The 19,699-nt window shown below is 36.6% G+C and overlaps 2 protein-coding genes across 2 annotated transcripts; both read left to right on the top strand.

Moving 5' to 3' along the window:
- The first annotated feature begins 8,221 nt into the window (after positions 1-8,221).
- LOC146692443 (uncharacterized) lies at positions 8,222-11,795 on the top strand. The gene is made up of 5 exons (XM_085432524.1): positions 8,222-8,535; positions 9,104-9,285; positions 9,444-9,545; positions 9,623-9,651; positions 11,172-11,795. The coding sequence occupies exons 1-5, from the start codon at positions 8,264-8,266 to the stop codon at positions 11,253-11,255; spliced, it is 669 nt and encodes a 222-aa protein (XP_085288650.1). The 5' UTR covers positions 8,222-8,263; the 3' UTR covers positions 11,256-11,795.
- On the top strand, positions 11,791-19,068 carry LOC146692442 (uncharacterized). Its single transcript, XM_085432523.1, has 8 exons — positions 11,791-14,889; positions 15,233-15,541; positions 15,984-16,265; positions 16,404-16,517; positions 16,779-16,807; positions 17,001-17,042; positions 18,272-18,343; positions 18,626-19,068. Exons 1-8 carry the CDS (start codon positions 14,844-14,846, stop codon positions 18,710-18,712), a joined length of 981 nt encoding a protein of 326 aa, XP_085288649.1. The 5' UTR covers positions 11,791-14,843; the 3' UTR covers positions 18,713-19,068.
- The last annotated feature ends 631 nt before the right edge of the window (positions 19,069-19,699 follow it).

Below are 19,699 nucleotides of genomic sequence, written 5' to 3'. Positions count from 1 at the left end.
CACAGATCCGTGTCCTCTGAGCTACATCATGTTGGCCCTTTGTATTGCAGGACTGATCCTAATAATTGCTATCATTGCTCTTATGAGAAACAGAGGTTAGACAATTTAAATGCTAACAGAGCTGCAGGATATTATGGAACGCCAGGACTGCCATAATGAATTAATTAAATACACCATTAAATAATTAATTAAATGTGTCAATAATTAATTAAAATTGGAATTAATTAATTAAATAAATAGTTATGACACATGTAATTAATTAATTATTGACACATTTAATTAATTATTTATGTATTTCACATTTTAATTAATTATTGACACATTTAATTAATTAATTATTGACACATTTAATTAATTATTTATGTATTTCACATTTTAATTAATTATTGACACATTTAATTAATTATTGACACATTTAATTAATTATTTAATGATATATTTATTTCATTTTTGGCGCCTGGCTCTCCTCATGAAATAATTTTATCTGTCAGCCTCACCCATCAAACTCAGGGGGCGGGGTTAACGCTGCCCATGCAGCTTCTCTAACATTTGATTGGTTGCCGTGCAAAGTAAGTCAAAACAGGTCGATCCTAGATAATCGATTGCTTGTGTAGACTTGGGGCAGCCAGTTATCCCAGAATGCAGATCAAATCACAGGCAGCAATGGTGGTGGTGTAGTTTTAAAATACCCCGTTTTTCTGTCACCAGCTACACTTTTAACAGTGTTTTAGCCGCGAATGTCGCGCCGTATGTCTGGTCAGGTTGTCAACATAGAACATGCTTGCAAAAGTGCTCAGATGTTTTCAGAGATTTCACTAGCTCTGCTAACAGTTAGCATGCAGAGTGCACCGAGGGGGTTACGTTAACCGGTTTGTTTACATATTCCACTCTCCGTGTTCCACATGTTGCATTCGCAGATTCTCATTTTCACCGAACGATCGTCTCTTTCCGCCTGGTCTTGTGTCTCTGTGCTTCTGTAACATAAAGAACGAGCTGACATTTTTCTCACGAAACCAGCGATCAGCTCAGCAGACCCTCAGTTTACCTGCATGCATCCTCCTCCTCATCTGTCAGCTGTTTAACACCTGCTGCTAATTCAAGAAACACGCCTAGTTACCTGGTGATAGTCACAGTTTAACTGGGCAGCCGGTGCTCGATATAACGCAATGTCAGCGCATTTTTCTGCACAAGATAAGTAAATATAGTATTTTCCCCGAACGCAGAGCTGCTGGAGCTTGTTTCCTTACAGAGCACTTTATAGGCGAGCCAGCTTTATCAGCGGCTGATGTCCAATCACCAGCACACAGCTTTCAAACCTCAGCTGAGTTTTAGCTCTCAGTGGTTAAACGCTGGACTTCATTCACTCAGGTTCTGTCTGTCGGGTCACGTTTACTTCGCTGTTTTATTTACAACTGAGCAAATCGGTTTGGCTGAGGTTAAAGTTACGTTTCATAACTGCATAGTTTCACAGACGTTTAATGGTTCACTGGCACATGTGTTAGACTGAACTATCATCTAAATATCATCTGTTTTTTAATAGTTATTCAACTGTATTCTAAGCACCAGCTGTCTGTTAGAATGTGATTTTTTTTCTCTCTCTGTTGGCAGAGGTATAAAAATGCGCAGGAAAATCTGACGTGCATGGCAAACTTCACCGACGATATTTAGGGAGGAATAAACACACATCAAACATAAATGAACCATTTGCCTGTCTCCATAATTGAGAGCATTTTCTCTTCTTATGTCAACACTCTCTCTCTCTCTCTCTCTCTCTTTTTTTTTTTTTTTTTTTTTTTTTTCGGTCATGTTATGTTTACCTGTCAAAGGCTTGTTACAAACTATGAAACACATTGTGCAGACTTCTGGATGTTAGAAGAAAACTAATACTGCTCATGAATGAGACTGAAGGCAGGAAGGTGTCCTTTAAAACTAAACATGTTAATAGGACCTCCCTGTTTATATCATAGTTTAAGATATAGCACGTGTATTTCAGTAATAGCCTGCTGAGGCCACTATACGTGCTGGCCTCATATCAAATGTGAAGGCAGACTGAGTCTATGTTTGACGTTTGTTTATATCTAATCTTCCTTTTCAAACATTTAAACAGCAGCGAGTCTGCAGCTGAGGGAATACAAATTCAAATTGTCGGAACAGGTTTGCTCGTTTCTTGGATTCATTTGGTGATTTATTAAATGTATAACTGTTATTCTAATCTGCTGCTGAGTCTCTTACACTTTTCTTTATGCTGTATATTTTCACGTCTCTGGAATAGTTGGCAGTTAGATAGTCAGCTGGGAAACTTTGTGTTAACTCATGGAGCTGAGGATATCGTGGATATGCTGACCTCGCTGCGTGGTGTACAGAGCGAGGTCAGCATGATTAATATTCACAATAAAAATATTAGCCGAACATCATGAAGTCTGTATGTGTTTCATAGTGTCGAACAACCTTTGTACAGTTAAAGCCAGCAGTTACTACATGACGGAAACACCAACGTTATCTCTTTTATGTGTTTATACACAGGTCACGCTGATTACTGAACAAAAACCCAAAGATCAGATGTTAAACAGATTTATTTGCTCTCTCTCCTCCTTAAACATGTTTTTAATGTTAGTTATAATTCAGAATTGGCGACTGAAACACGTAGGACACATAAGAACATCAGGAAATAAAACACCGATAAATATAACCTCAGTAAAAGAAGTCAGCGGGGGTTACTACAGCTGTGTACCGGGGCCTGCGCTTTGTCGGTGGGATTGCTTGCGAGGCGAGCGGGTCTATCCCACGCTTTGCCGTGAGACTGGGACGACATCTCCGAAATCATCGAAACACTTTTGCAAAGAGGCTGTATCTTGACAAACCGACCAGACACATGAAGATTAAACCACTACATTCTCGGCTAAAAAAATATTAAAACGGTATTTGGTAACACACAAACAGGGTTTTTCAAAGCTCAGTTCTGTTAGCTTCCACATGCCGGTTGTTGTGTGCTAGAAACAATGGCCACCAGGCCAAAGCAATGGTTTTGACTCAATCAGCGTTAACCCCGCCCCCTGAGTTTGATGGGTGAGGCTGACAGATAAAATTATTTCATGATGAGAGCCAGGCGCCAAGACTGCCAAAATGAAATAAATAAATATATCATTAAATAATTAATTTAATGTGTCAATAATTAATTAAAATGTGAAATACATAAATAATTAATTAAATATGTCAATAATTAATTAATTAAATGTGTCAATAATTAATTAAAACGTGAAATACATAAATAATTAATTAAATGTGTCAATAATTAATTAATTACATATATCATAACTATTTATTTAATTAATTAATTCCAATTTTAATTAATTATTGCCACATTTAATTAATTATTTAATGGTGTATTTAATTAATTCATTATGGCAGTCCTGGCGTTCCATAGGATATAAGTTTTACTGCAGAATTTCAAGCACAGGATCAATTTGGAAGGCTTTCCTTTTGATTTGGATGTTTTTTACCTATATCAAGCATTTATTTCAGCATTTGCATCATATAAGGTTCGCTGATCAAAAATAATCAGACGTTTCAGTTTAATTGCTGTTCTGTTACTTTTTCCAGCTACTTTAAAAGCTTGAAAACACCAAAGTGAGTTGAAGCTTGAAATATGTAGGTTTTTCGATTTAAAAATGTAGCTAACGCTTACAGTTTAAGTTAGCAGTTAGCAGTATGAGTCATCTAAAGTGCCTCTTGAACAATTTGGTAGTTTTTGAAAACCTATAAACATAATACTGGATGAAACTAGGACTTTATTTCACAGTTTTGCTGTTACAGGAACACTCTCATGAGTTAGTACAGGAAAGACATGCAAACCTGTCTTATTGCAGGATTTGCTATAAGGAGGAGGCACCACCTTGTGGCATCATTCAGTACTGCAGCACATTTACATGACTGACTGTAGCAGCATACTAATCTGGTCTTTAAAGGGCCTTCAAGTTAGATAAGTGCAACCTCAGATGAACAGCAACATATGCCATTGATACTGTGTCATTTTTATTTAACAAAAATGAAACAAAACTGCATAAGCAAACATGAAAAAGCACAGCTTTCACTGGAGGTTCTGCCAGGAGAGAAAGCCTCTTGTCTCTTAAAAGAATATGGCAGCACAGTTTAGGTTTATAAAGTGGCACCTGAACAAACCAAAGAATATCATCATGTTTGCACAAAACAAGCAAAGCATATCAGTTCAAACATAGCAACCGTCTAAATTAACAACACAGGCATTATTTTTTATGTGTCTGTAATATCTAATACACCACCTGTTTTTGAAGATTTACTTGCGTTGTAGGGGAGACCGGGGATAGTTGTAACATTTTTGACATTTCTGTCTGTAAATTGGAGCTCGTTTAAGGTAGTGGATTCAAAATGTAATGCAAAGTATTTACATGTCTCGGCTATTAAATAGTGCAGCTATTTTCTCTGCAGCACAATTACCCATTGCATGGTATGGCCTCAAACACAAAGAGTGAAATGTTACAATTAACCCCATAGTCTGGGTTAGTTGTAACATATCCTGGGGTGAAATGTAACACAATGAAATAAGGGTACTAACAAAACATTAACATGTAATCTTTGTTTATTCAACACATGAATGCACTTAGTTGTTCACCAGCATCGCAATTCCATTACTTTTTATCCTGGCTTACCTTGGTGTGGTTTGCAAAGTGCTTCAGAAAGATGAGGAAATCTGTTTCTTGCACCCATCCTGATTTATTTCCACTACCAGTACTTCCTACTGGTCCATCTCTGACACAGTGGTCTGCATAAGGTATGTGTGGGAACACAAACAGTGGAGGAATTGTGTTGCCAATGGCATTAACCGCATATACAAAAGCGACCAGTGAACCTCTCTCTGCTGATGTCGTTGCCCCAACTTGTTTAATATAAGTTAAAGTAATAGTGTGGTAAGTTGTAACACCTGCATTATTGTTACAACTAACCCAGACTGTTGCTGTTACAACTGACCCAGACTCCTATAGCCATGAACTAGCTAACATTACAGCCAACGGCTAAAACATTAGCACTAAAGACCTACACAGAATATATCCCCATAGGCATACAAATAACATAATTTAAGTTTGATGAGTTTAACTGCAAAGCAGATAATGCTATTAGAAATTGAAATAAAGTAGAAAAACTTACTTTTTGGCATACAAATTACTTTTTTTCGTGTTAAATTGTCTGTGTTTGACAAAATGTGCTGATTTTTCACATGTGATAGCAGAACTGAGTTGGGCATGCACAGGATGAGTCACATCATTTGAAACTTAGCCCTGATTGGAGAAATTGGAAGTGTTACAACTGACCCACGTTACAACTATCCCCGGTCTCCCCTACTTAACAGGTTGATGGTGAACGTGCTGATTTTGGTGACCCTGAAAAGCAGTGCTGAGCTCAGAGCACCAACTTTATCTCACCAGGAACAAAGAGTCATCATAATTCTTTTTAGTTCTTTATCATTTTATAAATAATTTGTATTCTTCAGAAAGATCATGTTTACTTTCTCTTTCTTGTGCTTTGTGGCTTCTCAGTTCCTGCACAAATACATCATGAAACCTTTGGATACTGAACAAGACTGAAACACACTGTACAATGTGTAACTTCTAGAAAAATTAAATAATCTAGTGGAAAATGCTTCATCTTCTGCTGTGCTTCACAGTAAAATTTTAAATGTTTACAATGTGGAAGAGTTTACCCGTAGCCGATGTTAAAATGAGGTTGGTAAATGAAGTGGATAATTTTCTCCCTCTGCTTTTTTAGGGCAATTTTTGTTGCTCACAGTGAGATATGTATTTGTATTCTACAGTCAACTGGATAAAAAAATGGGGGCTTGGTGCTTTTTATGCTCCTTTTTCATGGTGAACAGTGATATTGGAAGTCTTTTTTCATTAATTATGCCCTGATCAGCTTTTCTGAAACCAAACTTTCTGAAATTTCCATCTCAGAGTTAAGACCTCAGGATCCTGCTTGTGCATATGTGTTGACAAGTGATCAACACATATGCACACATGGTCACTGAAAAACCATGTGTCTCTAATTTGAGTAAAACTAGGTGCAAGTCAAATTTTAAATAACTTAAAAAAAAAAATAAATTTAAAAACGTAAACACATCATTGGCCAGCTAAATCGTTTTTTCCACCAATAACACAAATAAAATATAGTCAGATGCTTTTTGTGTCATTAAAGCATTTTCACTCCAACAAGCTTAAATGACATACATGTAAGGCAGAACCTGCATTTTTTCCTTGGACTTAATTTGCTGCAAACTACACTGCTGAACTAAACAGTCTATTTGAAGGCCATTTATTACTAAGAATAACCTTTGACTTTTTAAATAGATCAGATTTAAACGTTCAGAATTCCATCTATTCTCTTCTGCTCATCCAATTCAGGGTCACAGGGGCACCAGAAGCCTGTGCCAGCTGCAATAGGGCAAGAGGCCGGGTATACTCTAGAGAGGTCACCAGTCTGTCACAGGGCTAACACAGAGAGACAGACAACCATTCACATGTTTTTTTTCTTCTAAAAAAAGAGTCTATTAACTCATTCACTGCCATTGACGTCTATAGCCGTCAATTGCAGTGAATGAGTCAATGGGTTTAACTCATTCACTGCCAATGGCTGGCAGTGAATGAGTTAAACAACTGTTATAGCTGCTAAATTCATGGCCCAAAGGGCCAAAAGAGACAGGAGGGAGACAGTCAACAAAATCAGGTTTCTAGCTAAACTAATGGAAAAAAAACCAAAACTAGATTGTGATTAACTTGTAATTAAAATACACAAATAAAACAAAAAGGTAATACCCGTGGTGAGGGAGGAAGAGAAAGGGAACAAGATGTCAGCTGCAAACTTCCACGCTCTGACTTCTCTGGCTTTATATACGTGGACGAGTATTCTGCGACCAACAGAGCTGGTTAATGAGATGACAAGAAGACAATAAAAGGATGATGAATAAATCAGTGGCCCACATAACACCAGTAATCCCAAAGGATCACTGAAGCATTGCTCTGACCTATAGTGCCACTAGTGTGTTTTTTTTCTCTTCTTTTTAGATAATTTATTAATTAAATTTATCAAATGCATATGCATGCGTTTGGCGTATTGCATTTCCAGGGAAGAACTTTAATCTAATTTAACACAGAGAATAACAGAGTTCTCAGCATATTTTGCCTTTCCTTGTGTCTTATCCTGTATATGTATTTAATTGCAGCCCAGAGTTTGAAATAATGAGTATGTGCAAAGCTCACCTCAGGCACACAGCTCTGGATGTGACAACAGTTGTTCGTTCAACTTTTGGTACATGTGTTGATGAGGAGCAGCCAATCGGAAGAAAGCTTATAAAGGTATAAATGAAGACGTTTTCTGTCAGACAAAAGATAAAAAGGGGCTATACAAGGAGTAAGTATGTATAATTTGGCCTTCTTGTCCTTCTTTTGTGGCATGTATTTTACAGACTTTTAGAAACTCTACCAGGTTAAATTAACCAAGACCTGTTTTTTCTTTTGTTTGTTTTACTTGCCCCTGGGCTTCTATTGAAAAGCCAGTTATACACCGCACTGTCCCCATAGCTGATTTAGCATCTACTGTGACATAAGATTGACCTTGTGGGTGAAACACTTCAGGTAACATGGTAAATGAATGGCAATGAGTATGTTGGGGTCCTGGGTCATTTTGACCTAGCACTCTCAGTTTTGTTGCGTTTCTGTATCATGCTAAGATCATTTGTCATTCTAAGGAGTTATTCTTTGTTGTTCGGTTTAGTTGATTGGATTTCCCCTTGTGTCTTTACCCCCTGTGTCTCCCTCTGTGTATTGGAGTTCTGGTGCCTTATTTTCCCTCCTTGTGTTTTATTCCATGTTTCCCCAACCCATCATGTCTGTGCTCTCCCTCGTGCTCCTCAGTGTTCTCTCTCCCCCTCCAGTCTGCCTCTCTGTGTATTTCCTGTTTTACTTTGAAAGTCTGTGTCTTACGTTAGTGCATTCTGCTTTGCTTCCTTGTCTCTTTGTGCCCAATCAGTTCTAGCTGTGTTGCCACCTGTTCCTCATTCCCTCATGTTCCCGTCTGTGTATTCAGTGTGTGTCATCTTGTGCTCATTGCTGGTTCGTCTGTGTTGTTTCCCCAAGTCTCCCTTTAAACCTGTTTAAAGGTTTCTGGTATGTTTTTGTTAGTTTTTCCAGTTTAGGTTATCTTAGTGTAGCCAGGTGGAAGGTCAGTATTATGGGACATGCCACTGGATGGCGCTGTTTCTTTTGGGGTACCTCTGAGAGCGCAAGAGATGATGATGGGGATCTACAGAGACATTCACGGAAGTGCTAGCTTGCATTGGTGTAATGTGGGTGTGCAATGCCCACAATGTAATCACGACGGTTTTTCGCTGCGTGATCTGTTTGAAACGCAAAGTGTGGAACAGTTAAAGCACCAGAAGTGTCTGCAACCGACTTCAACCATTCATCTCAGAGGGATCTGTATTCCGTTTTTCTACTGGATTAATGCACTGTATGTATTTGAGTTCACACTTGTATTATAATATCTCCGTGGGTAAGAGGGAAAATGTACCTTTGTTAACTGTTTAATCTTGGCTCTGTCTTTCAGCAGGAGAAGCCACTACAATTATTTTTGCACTGCTGAGATTTTGTTTCTGGATGGGTTTATATCAGTCACACATTGACGCTAGACATCTTTGAGTTACAGATGCTGACAAAGTTGAGAAAATAACCTGCAGTAGCAGTGGGTTACCAGTGCACAAAGCTGTTACTGGATAAGAAATAAATGCATTTATTTTTACAACCTTTTTATTTCCAGCGCTTACTTTATCATTCAGATTAAAAGAACCCCAAAGATAATCTGTGTTCTGGGCTGGTTAATTTAGCCAGGCTACGTTCTGCACATGCTATCACCACTGCTGTTTCTACCCTCACCATAAAAATGAATCTTGCATCAGAAGCAGAAGCCTGCATCTTGGGTCCTAATCAGTGTTGGTCAAGTTACTTGAAAAAAGTAATCAGATTACAATAATGCGTTACTTCTATCTCTGCTGTACTCTCCCTCCTTGCAAACAAAACAGTATGCGTTGGGTGGATGAGACAGGAAGTGTGCTGTGGGACAGAGATGTGAAGAACACTGGACACACGTGTGTTTCTCTTCTGACTGTGAAGCTTCAGAGTGGCAACAAGAAAAGATACACCTGCCAGTTTGAAGATAACAATACTGTGAAGATAGAAGCTCACTACACACCTGTCCTCATAGGTAGGATTTGTATAACAATTAGATCAGTTTGACCCATGACATTTGAACTCCTAGTATAAATAATAATTTGGATTTTTACAGCAGTTAAAGTTATTTAAATACTTTGACTAAAAGATATCAAATTTATAAAGAAATATTTTGAACTGTGTGTTCTCTAGGTACCCCAGATCGGTCTCCTCTGAACTACATCACGTGGGCTCTTCGCTTTGTAGGACTCACAGTGATGATTGTAATCACGGTTCTTGTGATCAGACACAAAGGTGAGACAATTCAGATCAGTAATGAGACAGATTACCAACAAAAAGACCTTTGAATTTATTCAGTGCTCTTGTTTTAGGAAGGAAAAAGCCACCTGAAGACACGAATGTGAGTTAAAAAAAACCTGAATTTTAAACACACAGGCTTTCTGTGGCTCACGAGTTGGGAGTTCACCTTGTAATCGGAAGGTTGCCGGTTCGAGCCCCAGCTTGGACAGTCTCGGTCGTTGTGTCCTTGGGCAAGACATTTCACCCGTTGGCTACTGGTGGTGGTCAGAGGGCCCGGTGGCGCCAGTGTCCGGCAGCCTCGCCTCTGTCAGTGCGCCACAGGGTGGCTGTGGCTACAATGTAGCTTGCCATCACCAGTGTGTGAATGGGTGGATGACTGGATGTGTAAAGCGCCTTGGGGTCCTTAGGGACTAGTAAAGCGCTATATAAATACAGGCCATTTACCATTTTTACCATTTCTAATATAAAGACTTTAAATGGCACAGAAAAACATAATCTGTATGTTTACAATTTAATCTGCCATGATGCTTCATCGCAAATGTTTATAGGATTACTGGGTAGTTTTTTTTTTATTATCTTGTTGCCCCAAATAAGTCTAGAGCGTTGTGTACTTTTTTTTTTCCATTATGCACCAGAAACAAACAGATAAACAAATAAACAAGTAAACAAATTAAAAAAATCATATTCAATCTAATTTAATTTATATATCGTAAAATCACAACGGCAATCACCTCAAGATGGTTTGTATTCAAAGGTAAAGACCCTACAACAACTAGAGAGAAAACCCCAATGATCAAACAACCTCTTTGAAAAACGCGCTTGGCTACAGTGGGAAGGAAAAACTCCCTTTCAAGAGGAAGAAGCCTCAGACAGAACCAGTCTCAAGGAGGGGCAACAATCTGCTGAGACCAGTCTGTGACCCAACTGATCTCAACTGATCGTTGTGTCCCTGTCACACACTTATTTCTCAGCTCTTTGGGAGATTTTTTTCTTTCTGCTGTAAATGGCAGGAAACACTATGACCTCATTTTTGGTTGCCATAATTATTTTTCTTCAGTGGCAGCAGAACATGTTTTTAAGACTTCAGAAATGCTCACAGTTAATTTAAATCTTTAAGTGATAGTGAAATAGCCATTAGTAAGTAAAGTTAAAAAAAACTAACAGTTGTATGTAAAGCATTACTGTCTCCATTCAAAAACAATCTCATACTGTGAGCAGGCATGCAGATACTGCAGCTAAGCATCTGGTGCATGCACCTCAAAGGTCAAGTGCTCTGTTTCCTGCACTCTTTAGCTGGGCTAAAAAAGATTTTCCAAAAACCTAAGACAACTATTTCCTCCTGTGTACTACACCTGTTATGGAGGACATCTTAACCTGAGTCTCCCAAAATTATCTGACATTTGTGTGAAAATTGCTTAACGATGGCAGTAGTACTAGTACTAGTAGTACTGTGAAATTATGTAAATGTGCTACCCTCAGTCTCCACCAGTGTGATCATTGCTAGCTAATTTAAACTAGCTAAGGATACCTTTTAGATGACCTAGTATTTTATTTTAAATATAATTAAATTTTGATCTCAATGAGTTTCCCTTGACGATTTACCTGTGTTGTTTTTCGCAGGTACATTATGTTGGTGACCGTGATGATGACACAGTGAACTATGAAAATGTGAGAAACAGGACAGCTGATCGTGAACTGGACTGAACGTCAGAGCACCACCTTCTGTTAACCAGAACAAAAATGAATCTTTGTTTTTAATTAGATTTTTCTATTTTAAAAAATAATATCGTTCACTTTCCCCATAAGTTTTTTTTTAATGCTTCATAATCTCATGACATCTTTTTGAATATTGACCAAACTACGTATAACAATATTGCTTGCGTAACAAAATATTGCTTATATGAGCAATGTCCTGAAATCAGGTTTCGTCATTTTCAGTCGAATTTGTGTTGCACTTACTGCAAATAATATGCTTCAAAACAAGGAAGTTCTCACTTTCCTATTTTGTAATCTGTTGTTCTCTTGCATTTCGTTTGAAAGTTTACCTCTCCACCTGTGTTCAATCAGCCAGTCACTCACCGACCATACACTTTGTTGTTATGGTTGTTATTACCATACTCTTTGTTTAAAAGTAAGCAGCGACTGTGTCCTGCACTGCTTCTGAAGTCCTGCTTTGGACTGTGGACCCTGTTTTGGACGGTCACAACCTAAATAAGTTCACCACTAAAATAATGCCCCCCCCCCCCCCCCCCCCCCCCCCCACACACACACACACACACACACACACACACACACACACACACACAGGGGAAATTTCATCAGCCCTGTAGTTCTGTAGCCTTCTTTCTTTTCTGACTGTGAAGCATCAGAATGGACACGATAATAGATACACCTGTAAATTTGGTGAGGAAAAACCATGGGACGATAGGATCTTGCTACCCACATGTCATCAAAAACACAATTGGAATGAGGTTTTTGCAAATGAAGATTCAAATAGTGCATATGATGCATTCTTATCAACTGTAATTTCACTATATGAAAAACATTGCCCTTTAATGAAAATCACTAGAAAGCATCACAGATCAAATAAGCCATGGATCACAAAGGGGATAGAAGATGCATGTAAAAAGAAAAATAATCTATATAAGAGATTCATAAAACAGAGGACAAAAGATGCTGAAATAAAGTACAAGTTATATAAAAATAGATTAGTAAATATTATAAGAACAAGTAAGAAAGAATATTACCACAAATTATTGGAGCAAAGTAGAAGTAACACACAAGAAACATGGAGGATATTAAACAGTCTAATCAAAAAGGGCTCAAAAAATAAGAATTATCCAGATTATTTTAAAAAAGATAAAGATATTGTGCTTGATAAAACTAAAGACATTGCAAATGAATTTAATGATTTCTTTGTAAATGTTGGCTTTAATTTAGCAAAAGAAATTCCAGAGTCAAGAAATAATAACGACCTAAATAAACATATTACTCAGAATGTGTCCTCCATGTTTATTGGTGCTGTAACTCATAGAGAAATAATTAACATTGTGAAGACATTTAAAAATAAAAAGTCCACTGACTGTTTTGGTATTGACATGATATTAGTTAAAAGTATTATAGAATATATAGTGCAACCTTTCGCATACATTTGTAATCTGTCCTTTCAAACTGGTGTGTTTCCCTCACAAATGAAAATAGCAAAAGTTATTCCAATCCATAAAAACGGAGAGAGATGTCAGTTTACCAATTATAGGCCAATATCACTACTCCCACAGTTCTCAAAAATTTTAGAAAAGTTATTTGTTAATAGACTTGATAAATATATTGAGAAGCATAATCTCCTAAGTGATAACCAATATGGCTTTAGAGTGAAAAGGTCCACTTCAATGGCAGTGATGGAACTTGTTGAAGGGATATCTAATGCAATAGATAATAAGGAATATACTGTTGGTGTTTTTATAGACTTAAAAAAGGCGTTTGATACAATTGATCATTCTATATTAATGAATAAACTCGAGAGATATGGCATAAGAGGGATAGCATACAAGTGGATGAAAAGTTACCTGGATGAAAGATATCAATATGTCGAATTCAATAATGTAAAATCTAAGCAGTTGAAGGTAACTTGTGGTGTTCCTCAGGGCTCTGTGCTGGGCCCTAAATTATTTATATTATATATAAATGACATATGTAGTGTTTCCAAACTGTTAAAATGTGTATTGTTTGCTGATGATACGACTCTGTACTGCTCAGGTAAAAACTTAGAACAGCTTCTGACTACAGCGGAAAAGGAGTTAAATATATTAAAAAACTGGTTTGATGTAAATAAGTTATCATTAAATATAAAGAAAACAAAATTGATTATTTTTGGCACTAGACAAGTGAAAAATGTATCTAAAATAAGGGTTAATGGAATTGAAATTGAAAGAGTGTACGAAAATAAATTTCTTGGAGTGATAATTGATGATAAGCTGAGTTGGAAGTCTCATATAAACCACGTGAAAACAAAAATGTCAAAAACCATTGCTATTCTCTATAAAACAAAGCATGTCCTGAACAAAAAATCATTATACACACTTTATTGTACTCTGTTGCTTCCATATATGACTTACTGTCTGGAGATATGGGGTAATGCATATAAAACGAACACTCTTCATATTTTCAAGTTACAAAAAAGAGCTATAAGAATTATAAACCAATCAAACTATATAGAACCAACTAACATTTTGTTTATTAATCTGAATACCCTGAAATTTTATGATTTAGTTGAATATAAAATGGCACAGATAATGTATAAAGCACAAAATAACTTGCTTTGCCCCAGTACTCAGAAGCTGTTCAAAGTCAGAGAGAGTCAATATGACTTAAGGGGAACAGATTTCTTTAAGAAAAACAAGATGAGGACAAATATAAAGCAGAGATGTGTTTCTGTTAGAGGAGTTAACCTGTGGAATAGTTATGACAGTGATTTAAAAAGGTGTAGTTCATTTTCCTTGTTTAAAAACATGTTTAAAAATAGAGTATTAGAAAAATATATATATCAAGAATGAAAAGAACAAAAAGGAGAAAAAAAACAACAACCTCTTGATTCTTTACTTTGATGTAGTTACTTATCTAAGGTGGAAAGTTTTTTTTTCTTTGTTTTGTTTGTTTGTTTGTTTGTTTGTTTGTTTTGTTTGGTTTTTGCTTTGTTTTATTATTTTCTTCAAGCCCTGTGTACAGGAGCTGCATACAAAAAGATATTTTGTGAAAAGGGTTGGCGTAATAAGCAAATGCTTCAGCCAATACCTTTTGATTAGCCTTGTCTCATGCTTTCTTTCTTTATGGTAGATTTTTGTTCTGTTTTCACTGTTTTTTGTTTTTTTTTTTCTCACTGTTTTCACTGAGATTTGAATTTGAATGCTAATCAATAAAATCAAATCAAATCAAATCATGGCCAGGATTATTTTAAAAAATTAATTAACCTAAGATATGCAAATTCAGTGTGGAGTTTTACTCTAGTCTCCAAGTGCTTTATTGGCTACAATAGTACAAGGAAAAGAGATGTATGAAAAAAAAATGTTTCAGCGATCATTGCAGCGATCAGGCCAAACCAGTACGGTTTTCATCCATCTAATTAAGGTGAATTTTTTTTAAGCTGTGTTTGCAGGCACAGATGTTACATAATCCAAGTTCTTTTAAAATAATGTTGGTGGTTTGTGATGATGTCAAAGAGGAAATGGAAGCATCAGACAGACCATCGGCAGAGAAAAGCCTCATAACGTTTGCGCGCTGACAGAACGGCACAGAATGGTCCTGCTTACATTTATTCTAATTCTTGTGCTTCAGTGTGAAGGTAAAGCCTCCTTTATTTTTATTGCTTACTTTGATAACCACTTTGATAGCTTCATACAAGTTTTTTTTGTTACTTGTTAAAATTAGTCAATATTTCGGAAGACAGAATTGTGGCATGAGCGTGAGTTCAGTTTGGAAACAAATTTAAACTTGATTTGTGATCTTCTGACAAATCCAAAGCCATTTCAGTATAATACAAAGAAATCTTTGGACATTGAATGATTCTAAAAAGAAAAAAAGGGGGGGGGGACAAACCTCTTGCACTCAGTTTATTCATTTTTTTGTTTGAAGATGACCATGTGTGCTATATACACATTTTTCTGAATGTGCTCTTTTCTTTGCAGTGGGGGTCAGTGAAACCAAACACGTCTTGTATCTAACACCTGGAAATGATGTCATTATGCCCTGTGACAATGTGCCTGATACATGCTCCATGGTTATCTGGGCTTACAGCAAACATGAGTCTCAGACAATAAATATGGTTCATAATGGAATTGTTGAGAAGAACTCAGCTCAAGCTGACAGACTGAGTCTGCACAGTAACTGTTCACTGAGTATTAACAACATCACTGCAGAGGATGCCGGTCAATACTTCTGTCGGCCTGAGGGGAACGCTGATCAGGACACAACTGTGGACCTAAATATTTTGACCAGTGAGTATTTAGACTTCCATGGACTTCCATATATCCATATCTGTGAATGACACCGTACATTAAGCATTAAACACACCCATTATCACCACACTTACTATTATACAGCATTGATTTCCCTCTACACGTGTCATGTAATTGAATGTATCACCTTCTTGGGGAATTAAAATTCTCGTGTTGAAACATGGAGACAGGTCCTTAAATGAAAAGAGTTTTTATTTCATTGGATGAGAGCAGTAAATCTGGCCATGGCTTATGTATTCATTTCAAATTTTATATTCTAAATTAGTAAAACTACTATTAGATAATCACTTATTTAAGCTATTAAAATACCAGGAGAAAAATAGAACTTATTTGTAATGTCTCATAAGGTTTCTCACATTTAGGAAGATAATCCAGATGCTTTGAACTTGCATAACTGTTTTCACTCGTGTTCTCTGCTCAGTTTCAGCATTTCCATCAGACACTGATCCAAAGGACGATGGAAACGTCATGTTAGAGTGCTCTCTGTTTAGATACTATCCCTCTCCTTGTAAAGAAAACAGTATGCGTTGGGTGGATGAGACAGGAAGTGTGCTGTGGGACAGAGATGTCAAGAACACTGGACACACGTGTGTTTCTCTTCTGACTGTGAAGCTTCAGAGTGGCAACAAGAAAAGATACACCTGCCAGTTTGAAGATAACAATACTGTGAAGATAGAAGCTCACTACACACCTGTCCTCATAGGTAGGATAACATCAATAAGAAAAGTAAATTAAGATAAGATGGGATATAAGAGTGAGTCACTTTTAAAAAAGTGAATTACATACTTTTTAATGACTTTTGAAAGACTTTTAATGCTGACTACTTTGAATCCTCTGACAGATTCCACCCCAAACAAGGCTTTCATCATCATTGGTGCTGTGATGCTGGTGCTGGTGGTTGCCGTCATCGCTGCTGTTTTCATCAAATACAGGAGGCGTGCTAAAGTGACAGAGGGTTAGTAATTATAGTACATATAAATGTGGTCATTCTTGGGTCATCTACTTATCATCTAGTTCATCTAATATTATTATTACTATTATATATTATTACAAGAGCTCTATCCCATTTTGAGCAATCTGCAATAATTGCAGCTTAATGTTAACTTGTGAAAATGCTACATTTTCACTGCGGTTACTTCAGTCTAATATACTTTGCACTGGAAAATTGATTTAAGAAGCTCTACATTGTGATTATTGATTCTACTTTTTCTTCCAGACATTCAAAAACCCACCCAACCCAAACATGTAAGTATATTGATACACACTATATATGATATGTTTTCACATATAACAGAAATACCTTTGTTTAATATTAATATAACCTTTACAAATGAACTTTTTTCTTGCACATTATTGCCACTGATCACTCGGAAAATTGCAACATGCTGACCGTGCCACAGTATATGATGACAATGTGTTCTTCCCTTTTCTTGTTTAGAATGAGGAAATACTTCAAGGAGTCTTGGGCCAGCTGATCTCGGTAAATAGTTCATGTATCTATAATAAATATAGTAATGAACATAGTAATAAATTAAATTATTATTTATATAATTCATTGGCTTAATTTGCTGTCTAAAGTATTCCAGTTAAACCTGGATTCATCAGATTACTGTGTATGCTGAACCCGAATACGGTATTCGGAGAGGCACAAATAACGTGTTTTTTTACGAATACTTATTTCGAACAAATACTTTAAAAATATATTTGTATTCGGGAACAAGAAAAACTTTATATCAAAAAGCTGAGTTTCCTTATGAAACCGCTGTGCATGACTGGATGAGTGAGTGACGTGTGAAAGAGGTGACTGACACAGGCTGCTCCACACAACTACAGAGACAGTTCGGCTGAGCGAAAAAAGACTGAACTGCATCACTATTCTTGTTGAATAGATTTTTTTGTACCTTAACTGGGTTCCGGACGCTGTTTATAACTTTCGCGAAGATCGGGAGACTATTCCATTACGCTGCATTACTGACGACTGCAGTCTTCGTTCTGTTTACATAGCTCTGTTAGCTCGGTCATTTACAAATAGGCTGTTGACAGAGTAACGTTAACGTTCGGTTAAAAGGTTAGAACAATGCTTGTGTAGTTGTGTCGAATTTTATGCATTTGTGGAAACATTTTACAATCAGTACTGTAGGTGAAACCAAAGCGATATGTAATGTGTGCAAAAGTCAAATCGACAGTGGCAGATATATCAAACATCTGTCAACATCTGCTATGCATAATCACATGCATTTAAAGCATCCTCTCTTGGTACTGTCTTCATTATATTAAATTATTAAAACCAGGACACTACATCCATCTGTTATTTAAAGTCTGTATGTATAGAGAGGGGAAAAAATACATACCTGTGACTAAGTGGACAGGTGCACTTTGCAGCAGTTTAAAGCTGGTTTGAGATGCAATGAGTAACTGAGGAACAACAATTACTTTTTTTTGGCACAATGGCATAATAACCTCAGCCTGCTTGTAATTCCTCTTCTCTGACTTCACTGGTTTTAGTGGACGTTTTAAAAGGGTTTTTTGGTTAGTTTCACCCTTTTATACAGAATTTTACTAAAATAAGAGTAAAGCCAAAATCAAGTCTTTATTTGAAAGTTAACATTTAGTTTTTGAGACTATGTTTGATCATCATGTGTCTGAAATAGAACCTAAAGTAGTTTTCATTCATGTCTTTGCTTTTTGAACCACTGTGTTTGCTTTCAGGATGAGCCAGAGAGCAGCATCACCTATGCTACTATTGACCACACTGATCAAAATGCCTCACTGAGGAAAACTGTAACTATTGTTTTTTTGTTTTTTACTTATATTCCATTTTAAAATTACTTTTGGGCTATATAACAGTTGTAGATTCATGTTTTATTCATCAACCCATTTGATTTGAATCAGTGAATTTTTTGAGAAACAAAAAAAGCAAAAAAAAAAAAAAAAAAAATCTACTCTCTAGTGTCTGTGAAGGTTCTCAGTCATCCAGGTCATCTTTGCAAGCTCCTTTGACTCTACTCTCTAGTGTTTGTTATGGTCTGAATTATTTAAATCCTTTAATTTTCTGTTATACAGGTTAAAAAGGAGGAAGCGGTGACTTATTCTGCAGTGAAGACAAAGGTAGAAAGTGACCCCAGCGGCTTCTACAGTATCATCAGCTAAACTTACCAAAAATAAATATATAAAAAATAAAACATCTCATAATGTCACTGCTTTTATTTAAGCTTGCTGTTGTCAGAGATAAACATAACCCTACATCTTTGTCAGCTTCAAATACATACAAACATGAAATATGGCAACATTACCGTAAAATACATGAGTTCATCCAACTAAAGAAGTAAAAAGTTGTTTTTGTATAATTGTGTGTGTGAGTGTTTTTGACATGTTATTTAATTTTTTAGTTTAAGTCATCCATAAATTAAATTGTTCTCCTCATGGTCCTGGGTATTTGACCTAGGTGTTTGAGCTTGGTTGACTTGTTCTTGATTTTTGCAGAATATTGAGTTTCCGATGTTCAGTGTAGAGTGCCTCTGTTACTTAAGTTCTAGTTCTTAGTTCCTGTTTAAATTAATTCCTTCTCCGTCTTTACTCGGGTTGTCCTCCTCAGCGTCCACAGTGTGTAGTCAGTCATGTCAGAATCATAGAACTATGAGGAGGAATAACAATTAGATGTCCAAATGGGGAAACAAGTCAACAAGTCCAGATTCAAAACAACTGATTTTATTTTTAGGTTAAGCTTAAGGTGCTGATAAAAATATATAGGAAAAAGAAAAAGGGGAGATGGCAGTCCCAAAATGGCAATAAACAAAGGAAACAGAAATAACAAACTATGCAAAGAAAAATTTTGCACTAGCAACAGTTCCTCACAACTGAACCACAACACAGTACTCAGCTGGGTAAATGATACTGATGTATATTTTAATTTTGGAAGACTGTCAGAGCAAATAAATCAAACAGCCTGTTAGCAGTGTCTTTCATTGAAAGCACTTGCGTGTAGTCTATTTGCAGACACGGATGTGAAGAAATCCAAACTCATGACAGAATGGGTGGCGTGTGATGGGCTCAAAGACAAAACAGCAGCAACATAAAGATAGAGAAATACCTCACAGTGTGTGCCTGCTGACAGGGAATGGTGCAGAATGGCTCTTT

The sequence above is a fragment of the Copadichromis virginalis genome, linkage group LG15, assembly GCF_057382275.1.
Source record: "Copadichromis virginalis isolate Kocher_CV1m ecotype Utaka linkage group LG15, C_Virginalis_male_GT1.1, whole genome shotgun sequence".
NCBI lineage: Eukaryota > Metazoa > Chordata > Actinopteri > Cichliformes > Cichlidae > Copadichromis > Copadichromis virginalis.
The sequence above is the reverse complement of the archived record's forward strand: the minus strand, read 5'-3'. Positions and strand labels throughout refer to the sequence as shown.

Bases quoted from the DNA above. Each gene is read 5' to 3' on its own strand.
- LOC146692443 (XM_085432524.1), top strand. From the start codon at position 8,264: ATGCCACTGGATGGCGCTGTTTCTTTTGGGGTACCTCTGAGAGCGCAA. The intron at 8,536-9,103 runs GTATGTATTTGA...CAAACAAAACAG, and splicing joins TTCTACTGGATTAATGCACT to TATGCGTTGGGTGGATGAGA. The intron at 9,286-9,443 runs GTAGGATTTGTA...TGTGTTCTCTAG, and splicing joins CTACACACCTGTCCTCATAG to GTACCCCAGATCGGTCTCCT.
- LOC146692442 (XM_085432523.1), top strand. From the start codon at position 14,844: ATGGTCCTGCTTACATTTATTCTAATTCTTGTGCTTCAGTGTGAAG. The intron at 14,890-15,232 runs GTAAAGCCTCCT...TTTTCTTTGCAG, and splicing joins TCTTGTGCTTCAGTGTGAAG to TGGGGGTCAGTGAAACCAAA. The intron at 16,808-17,000 runs GTAAGTATATTG...TTTCTTGTTTAG, and splicing joins AACCCACCCAACCCAAACAT to AATGAGGAAATACTTCAAGG.